Source organism: Anopheles ziemanni, chromosome 3 (assembly GCF_943734765.1).
Source record: "Anopheles ziemanni chromosome 3, idAnoZiCoDA_A2_x.2, whole genome shotgun sequence".
Lineage (NCBI taxonomy): Eukaryota > Metazoa > Arthropoda > Insecta > Diptera > Culicidae > Anopheles > Anopheles ziemanni.
In genome coordinates, this window is record NC_080706.1 from 54037408 (window position 1) to 54047100 (window position 9693).

Sequence of the window (9693 nt, forward strand, 5' to 3'; positions counted from 1 at the left end):
AAGGTTCTATTTTAAAAAAATGTTACATAACAATTGATTGCTTTAAGTATGATATGTGAAAGTTATAAAATATTCCGATGTGTAGGTTCGTTTATTTAGACAAATTTGTTAAGTTTTATTTTATTTATACCATATATCGTACTCGATAGTACCAATTTCTCCATTAAATGCTTTTCAGGCAAACAAAACCTAAACATATAGAAATACATTTCGGATTCTCAACGAACTTACAACAAAGAAAATGAAGCTGAAAAGCGTACCTATCTCTACCTCCACCAGTTCCCGCCCTGGAAAAACCAACTGTGGTGAACTACCACTAATCACCTAATGGGACGAATTAATTCCAATTAAAGTATAATTAGTTTTAATCCTCCTTCTCGCGATGTGCGGCTGAAGAAGCAAAACCACCAAACGCAGACGATCGATCGCGAACCAAAGTCGCAAACGCTTATGGGTGGTGGTAGTTGAACCTCAGTCGAACTTGATCTTGGCAGATCATCGCCCATTTTGCATGCCGCTAATTGGATGTAAAAAGGTTTCTTTCCCCCTCCCCCCGTGCCGTACACGCCGTGCAAAGATCGGTGGGGCGCCAGATCTATTACGTGCCGCTCAAGCGCCGCAGGAGCAGACCAGCGGGGGCCCAAGTACCGCTAGCGCGGTCGCTGCCAGCCCAAAGTCGATGCCATTTTTCTACGACCCCGCAACAAAGTGGTTCAAACTATTCAATGTCACCATCGGTGGCGCCCGGTCCGTGCGTGCGTGCCTGGCCCGAGCATCATTACCCCAAACAAGGTGTTATTGGTTGTTAGGTGGTGGGTGAATTGTCACTCGAAGGTGTAAATTGCAGTGTGCAGCAAATTCTTCAGATTCGATTCGATTCCACCAGCCGGGCAGCATCCGAGAGCAAACAAAAGCCAAGAGCAAACCAAGCACCACTAATGGGTCTAACCGTACTCGCAACGCGAAGGTCAGTAATGGTTGCGATCGTAAAGGGATCATATCGGGTCCATTTCACACCAAGAAGGATGGCACCAAGCAATAAAAATCAGAGTACATCGAAAACCCGCCGTCCTAGCCCCGGCGCATTGGGGTGGCTGACGCAACGACGGCTTAATCCACCGGGTGGCACCCCCGGTGACTACACTAGACCATTAAATCTAAAGTACCGCCGATCCTCGCATGCTACAGACTCCCCGCTGTGGCTCTCTTCAACGCGTGCCGGCGCTTGGCCTCAATCATCACTAACGAGAGTGTTTTGTCAAAATGTCAGCCGTATCACGATCACTCAGACAGCCGGCATGCGGACTCCGAAATAAGGGGAAAAAGTTTACACCGGAGAAAACACCCATTCTTCTGCCGGTACAACACCATTTACAACATCGTCCACCGGAGCATCACAGCGATGAATGTACGGGTTTGTGCGTAGTGAGAAGATAAATAGATTGATCCGATGACGGCCGGCGGGTGCGTCGTTTGAGATAAATCTCCCGCAAATGGGATTAGCTACGGCAAGCTGACCCACTTTAAACGACGAAACAGTATCACAGCATTAAACCATTTCTATGTTGAGAAATAAAATGTAACAAACTCTCATGCGCATTTATAATTACCTACAACAGTCTTGTTGACATACCCTTGTCCGATTTATGCGCGTACAACAACTTTGTTCCAGTGGTATTTAATCTATCGTTGGTTCCTGCGACATGAAACATTATCAAATCTTGCATCGTGAGGAAGAACAGGTTCACCTGAGCGCCTCGATTGGAACATGGTGTTTCAATTTGGTAGCATCACATTCGTGACTTTGGTCACTGACGTAGAAGAAAACGGTTGCACATGCATATTTTCCCAACCTACCTCTCTCACTAACAAACGTGTGGCCGAGTGAGCATTTTCTCTTAACAGGTGAAGCAAATCAACACGAAAGTACGATAGTGGGGATGAACACCTTAATTGTGCGGCAAAGAAGGGAGTTTTGAAAACACGGACTTTTTTATTTACCCATCACCCGGTGAACTTTAGGCATCGAACACGCACCAGCTTTCGTGTGCCGAGCGCCACTATCAAACGGTCGAGCTGAGGGTCCCCAGCGGGGTCAAATCTGCAAATCTGGCCCGCCGGGGCGCGTACGATGGTGCAAGCGGAAACATATCGCGTGAAGATGTGCGCCGACCTTCACCGACAACCCCGAGAGCCTTCCGAAAATCGTACGCACATTGGGACGCCACACTCGAGGAAGTTTCACAACGTCGTAAATCGTCTTCATCTTTTCAGCTCGCTCGATCGAATCCCGCGCGAGATGCTGCCACACGGTTTCCACACCGAGGTGGAGCGGGACCTTCTTCGACGATCAATCGAAGCTCGCACTATTATCAACAAATTGACCTCGTTCAATCGTTCGTGCTCTTCGTTTTCCCTGCCTGTTACGATACGCCGAAACGGCACATGAAATGGCAGCGCTGAGAAGGGAAATTAAAAAGTACCCACAGGTGCGGGATTTAATGCATTTGTCACGAACCGAGCCCGGCAGGCACATTGGGGCATCCAACATTTCGGCTGCCTTCCGTCAAATTCATTAGGCAATCCGATAATCGGAACCCACACTCGACACGCCAGTTTGAAGGATGCCGGCATCGGCACTGCCGACGATACACGTTGACACCGATGGTGCCTCATCGAAATTAATTACATAATTTCTTATGTCTCCCTTCTGGTAAAGGGTACAAGGCGAGCTAACCCGACCTCCAACGACCTCCGAATGGGAAGACGGTACAACGTTCGTCGAATGCGGTTCCCACACGTCGGTTATTCTGGTGAGTGTTACGGTGCAGGACAACGATTAGCGACAGTTCTTCGGGTGCTTCCTAGTAGGGTTGCTAAAACCCGCACCATCGATCAATCCGATCGCAACGATGTCATTTGGCTTTATCGAGCAGCGGCTGCGTTGAAGGAGGCCACGGGCCAAAGGGTGGTTGGGTTACTCCTCGTTCGAAAACCGAAAGGTCCTAAAGCAAGCCACACTGAAGGAAGTCTTAATTAATATTCCAGCCACGAGTTAACCAAGGATCGGTTGGTCTGATAACAGGCCGTTGTCGTGCTCCGGTAACAATGACAACAGTCAGATCCGCGCACCAACGTCAAGAATCACTCAATGAGATGACATTTTTATCAGAGTTCAAACCCTGATTCTTCAATTGCCGGTTTCGTAAGCGTGCGGAGTTTGCCAGACGCTTATCCCAGTTCGTATTGTTGCGCCTTCCCGTTGTATGCCTGAAGAGTGCGGAGGATCGTTGGTGAACAGATCACAATGCTGCAAGTTGACACTCAGTTGGAAGATAGTTTATTGAAGTAAAAACGCCCCAATCCCTTGCTAGCCGAATCCCGGTCCCCTTGATGGGGTCGTTGTCATAACTTGTTACCATCGACAGTGCACGGTGTATCACGACCAAAGGCCAGGGCGAAAGGTACTCGACGACAAACGGTGCAAGACGTCCAAGCAAGTACTTCGTCGAAACCAATCGAAGGGGATAGCACAGTTGACGAAGCTTGGCACACGGAACGACAATGCCGATGATATAATCTCGCCCAACTAGATGAACGTCCCAATGACGACATTTTATTTTGTGAGACATTCGTGAACAGAACGCACGCATTTGTGATTGATTAGTACGTAATACGTTCACGGGAAGGTAACCCAACGCGGCTTATCGCTATCCCATCGGTTGCGAGCGTCTGTCATTCGCGAAAGATGGGCTTTTAGCCGGTTGGTAAAATCACCATTTGACATTCGCTCATTGAGAGGTACGAGCAAATGACAAGGTTCCGCGAAACTTTTCGTACTTTCTTTCCGCATGATTTGGATAGCTGGCGGGGTAGGAAATTGGAGACATCAATGCAGCACATTTGTCATCGACGCACAATAGAAATCAGCAAACGGAAAATTTACATTTCCGCGGTTCCAAATGCACTAAGCGTTTGAATCCTCAATAGATTCGGTCATGCGGCGATTAATTGTTTGCGGCTTCTTCTTCATCTTGACGTAACGACCTTGTTGATCTTGCCTGCCCCCGTTAAGGGCTTACGAGACTTTTCACAATCAGTATTTTCTATTCGCAGACACACTCCTCATTTATTTGCTTAGTTATGCCATATTTTAATTTGATACACAATCATTTATGAAATGGTGCACTTCCAAAACATGAATGAAGAAAAAATGATCACCTACTACTTAGATAGAGACCGCAAAACTGTTCGGATCTGAGACTTATCATGAGACGCAAAGAGCTGTTGAAAAAATACGACCAGTTTTGAACTGAAATTAGAAATACGAAGTTAGAAACCGTTCGTTTAAATAACCTTCTAAGGCGTGGGTTGGAAACCCAACCAAGAGAGGACCCTCCGCTGTACGACCGGACTGGCTAGCGTCTAAGGTGATCATTGAGTCTAAGAAGAAGAATCTTTTAATGAATCATTTGTCATGACTTAAGAAAAAATTGAAAAGAAAAAAAAAGAAAAAAAAACCTAGACTGATTTGACAGTTTAATTTCATTGTGATAGATAACTGAATATTTAAAAGTAAAACCAGTACCTTACGAAACACATGGAAAAATTAATTATACAAAAAACTAAAAAAATCCGCTTTTATCAAGCTTATACTTTCGGCAACAGCTCCAGTTACAGGGTCCGCAGTCATACAATGGCAGGCCCCAACCGGTACAGGGATTCATGAACGTGCTAGGGGGATTGCCTGTACCGGTAGAGGGATATCCGCGGGCATATAATTGCAAACCGCGGTGGCTGAGGGGAATCAAGCGAGCGTATTGTTGCGATTGTCAACCGGTCGCAAAATAGTAGGTATCTGGCAACCGTGCATGATTCAAATGTGTCGCACAAATGACCGTTAGATGGCGTGCTAAACAACTAATCGAACACGTTGAAAGGAAATATCAAATTTAGTTTTTGATATAATATTTTTTCCGTAAATACTAAATACGAAATTTCATTTGAACGTAGTTTTTCGTCGTTTTTACTTGAAATCTAACGGTTACTCATGCGATACATTTGAGTGTGCGGTGCACAGCACCGCTCATGCACGGTTGCCAGATACCTACTATTTTGCGACCGGTTGACAACCGCAACAATACGCTCGCTTCATTCCCCTCAGTCACCGCGGTTTGCAATTATATGCCCGCGGATATCCCTCTACCGGTACAGGCAATCACCCTAGCACGTTCATGAATCCCTGTACCGGTTGGGGCCTGCCATTGTATGACTGCGGACCCTGTAAATGGAGGAATTTCCATCAACGGAAATTAACATATTTTGAGGCATTTCCTTGACTAACCTTTACCGCCAAGCTCGAACCGCATCCGTTGACATTGCTTTGTCTTTTCCGTCGTTTCCCAGTGGTACGCAATATTGTGATCTTCGACGGTACGCAGCGTTACAGTCACACCATCTTTGTCCAATGGCTTATGCGTAGAGTTCTAGCCGCGACGTTGAATGTCGTTTTTGTTTTGTTTTTTATTAATTCCTTTTAGTTTTCACTTGCTGCATGTTCGGTTCCACCCACACGGGTTGGTTCATTATGCATTTATTCCATTTTCTTAACCTTGACTCTTGGCGTTGGAGCGATGTCATTTACGTTTCTATCTTCTGTCGGACAAAGCCACAAGACGGACGACGTGATCTGCTTTGTTCCAGTATTTCAATTTGTTGGGCATTCATCAAAAGCTACAGAAACGAGGGGAGTAACAACCCGTCAGTCTAGTCCCTTGGGTTAATTAAAAATATACGATAGCGAAAGAATGTGATCATCATCTTTCAAATTTCGAATAACCGCAAGCAATTCAGTTCGATGAACCATGCTGTTTACCTACCATTCAAAGAACATCACCTGTCCTATGATGTTCCTTCGCAACTAACGCCGAAACTTAAAGCTGCAACATTTTAACAACACCTAACCGATCTTCCGGAATGCGGATCGCAATCGCGAAGATGTTGCTCGATCGCAGCTAAGTAGCAATTAAAAATACAAATTAGCACCTGCTTCTTACAGTCGGGGTTTTCCTCGGGAGCCAAACTTTTATGTTTTTGCTTTCCATTTTTACTTTTTTTTACAAGAAAGATAGCCATTGTTTCGCCTAGCTTCGCAGTGCCGCATGGAAACAATGGTAAATTTCATGGACTAGGTATCTACTGGCGAGAAAAAAACAACGAGATCATAGTAAACGAAAATGGTGCATTTAGCGATAAAATCACACCCAACTCCAACCGGAGGTATCCAATCAACACCTTGTGTTTATTGTAATTTTGGAAGGTGTATCAACAACATTGGCAAACCGGACTGTCCAGGAAGCTAATGTCACTATCGATGACACCCATCTGCTCGGTTACAACATTGCAAACGCACTGCCCTACATTTCGGGAACCCACGAATTGGTACATTTTATCTTTATTTGAAATTTATAATTATAATAACTATAGCAGCCGTGAAAGGTATCACAACGGTTTCATTGCATCATCATTAATACTAAGAATCTAATATTTATGAATTAATAATCAAAGAACAGTAGTGCACAATTTCTGTAGTGAAATATTAATGTTTGCATTTTACCTTAATTTTAAGCGTCTTGGTATATGGCACCCATACGGCTACCAGCGTTATAATATTGCTAAACCATTTGAAAGATACTGAACAACGATGATAAACAAGAACAGAAACAGAAAAAGACCAAAAAATTTATCTTGTAAGACAGGTTGTCACATTAATAGCGAAAGGCAAACTGCTAATTTAATGAAAATTGAACATGAAAGGAAAAAGGGGTTGTTCCGAGGCAACGAATTTTCTTTTTCTCTTCTAAGCCTCAGTTTCTAGAAAAATACTATATGACTCAATGTAATTCCTACTTTTCAATTCTCGTTTGCCTGTTTGTATAATTTCTCTAATTATGATTTTTTTTCTCCAAACTTTTGTTATTTTATGCGATTCTTTAAAAGCTATGACACTCTTTTTAGAATGAATTAATCAAAATAATATTTATCATGCAAATTTGCCTTTTTGTGTTAAGCTGTTAAATTTTTGAGACGTATTTTTATTTCCATACAATTAAGCAGCAGGGCCTAGGGTAGTGCACTTTTTATTCCTTTGAATTCCTCTCCACAAGCATGTTTTCATAAGTATATCCTTGTGCTTCTCTGCCTATCACTCTCGGCATGAAGCGCGTGAAGATTTCTACCAAAAATACTACTCCTGATACGGCGCTTTTCGTCGTTTCAGAAACGGTAGTGACTTTCCGGTGCGATTTATCAAAGCCGCAAAGATACACCTAAATTCACGGCACTTCACTTACTTCACCTTCGATACTTTGAATTCCTTATCACCTTCTGTAAATTGGTCCTGAAATCACCTACGGTAATTTAATTTGATGTAATTGCATTTCCAATTAAATTATGATTCAACGAAATAACAATCGCACACTCTGTTGCTAGATTAAAAACCTAGGTGCACGTTTCATTTGAAGCAATCAATAAACGTTTAAAGTTATTGCGGTAAACTTCACATACGCTTCAGGTTATAATTATTCACTTATTCCCCCGGGGGTAGATTAATTTCACTTGCCCTGCAAGAGCCCGCTTCCACACCCGAAGCAGTTCCATCAGCTGGCAGTTCAGGAGCAGCTCCACTAAGAATACCACAAACGACACACCCCAGCTAAGACTGACACAAATCCAAACCGACAGCAGATGGTCAAACTCGAGCGATTGATCCACCGGCTTTTGCATGAGACGGTCTCGCATGAGGTACTGCTCGTACTGCCGATAGTAGAGCTGCACCAGCCCTGCCTCGTGCATTCGGCGCAGATAAACCGCAAACAGATCGACCAGCGCTGACCCACGGGCAAACGCGTACCCCAGATGGGTGTAGCTGGCTAGCATTTCCGGCACGATGTAGAACGGCTTGCGGCCCGTCACCGGATCGGCCGGCAGGTCGTGGTTGACTACGTACGTGGCACGAGCGAAACTGTCCATCTGGGCGCATCTCGCTGAGAAATCCATACATTTGTCATCATCGAGCGCCCTCTCAAGGATTCGTGACCGCAAGTCATCGCCAAGTCTTTCTACGAAATGATTGTACCCGGTAGGTAACCAGATCGGAATGTCGGTGGCGAAAAATTCGTCCAATGTATTCGCATCCGGTTGGAAGCGGTAGGCAAGAAAGAAGGACGTCACCTTGGCGAGATAGGACTCGAGCAAGATGAAGCGGACGATTGCGTACGTCGTGGCGAGGATCGATGCCAATGGTTTACACTGAAACGACCACCTAACTAGGGTTCCCACGTTTGCACACTTGGTATGCTTGGCTAGCGCCAAAAGGCCAGAAATTAAGAGTCCAGCTACCGTAACACACATCCACAGCTCGGTGGAAAAGGGTCGTAGAAGAGACTGCGTCAAGTCAAGTACGGTCGAACGGGGGGCTATCAAACAGTAGTATGACACTTCCGGCACATAGATAACCGGGAGCGTTTCCGGTACAACATCCTTGCGGGTTATCATCAAGTCCACTTTCATCTCGTGCAATCGATTGGTCATTTTATCTCGTTCCTCCTCCACATCCCCGGCATACTCGACGATTTCCACTCGCAGCCGGTGATTTAAATGGTGGAGTAAATTTACGAAAATTTCCAGATCAATTCCTCGTAGTAAACCTCCCCCTATATGGTGCGTGTAGGGAAAGGTTAACGTCGCCTGCCCGTAGATTTCTAGCGACACATTCGGTAGGCGGCCACGGGTCCACTCGAACGCGCTGCCATACTGCACGGGATTCTCCATGAAGTAAGCACTCAGCGCAAACGGTACCCAGTACTGTAGGTTCTCTGCCCGTCGGAAGCCCGTTACGCACCAGTACACTATGTTGTACGTAGCGAAAACTATCCCCAACTCCATCGGTACTGCCACCCGCGGTTTCACCAGATAAGCATCTTCCATCAACACCACATACTTGCCGTTGCGGACGATTTTCGACCAACTATGCATAATGATCCTCATCGAACTTCGAAGCTCCTCCTGCCGAAGGGAATGCACGAGTATTAAATTTGAAACGATTGAGTAAAAGAAGTAGAACTGTTTGCCACAACAGAGTTTCTCACCTTCGAGTTGACAGGCAAATAGATTAGCACCAATGCCGCCTCATCCGGCATCCCGATCGGAGTGGCTTGAGGGATGATCACCTTCGGGTAGGGGAGTGCCAGATAGTTCTGAAAATTGTGCAACTGTTCCAGGCCGACCAAGTAAAGTGTGCGCGTATCCCGATCGAAGCATTCACCAATGAGACGTCCCAACGTCCCAGGAAGGCCGTTTGCTTCCACTGGTTGCTGTACGATGCTCCCGTACACCATGGGAATAAGAATGAACAGTAGGGGATACCTTTCGCAGGACAACATGATGCACACTGTACGGAAACTGTTGTTAGGATTGATTCGGAAAACGTCGTTCGTACAGGCGATCGATTCGACGCTGCCCCTTCGTTGTGTACCCATTATTAAGCGCAAAAGCGATAGAAACATCACCTTTTTTCTATTTTACACCTTAGAGGGCAATTTTACGATGATGGTGATGATATGAATACAGCATGGAACTAAACTGTAAAGTTTCGTATCGTATGATTTTGCTACCATCTGAGTGTCTTATAAT

The 9693-nt window shown here is 45.2% G+C and overlaps 1 protein-coding gene across 1 annotated transcript; it reads right to left on the minus strand.

Annotated features, from left to right (window-relative positions):
• Window positions 1-2575: 2575 nt before the first annotated feature.
• Window positions 2576-9398, minus strand: LOC131285006 (uncharacterized). Its single transcript, XM_058313867.1, has 3 exons — window positions 9150-9398; window positions 7622-9066; window positions 2576-2810 (listed from the first exon to the last, which is right to left on the minus strand). The coding sequence occupies exons 1-3, from the start codon at window positions 9396-9398 to the stop codon at window positions 2576-2578; spliced, it is 1929 nt and encodes a 642-aa protein (XP_058169850.1).
• Window positions 9399-9693: the final 295 nt, after the last annotated feature.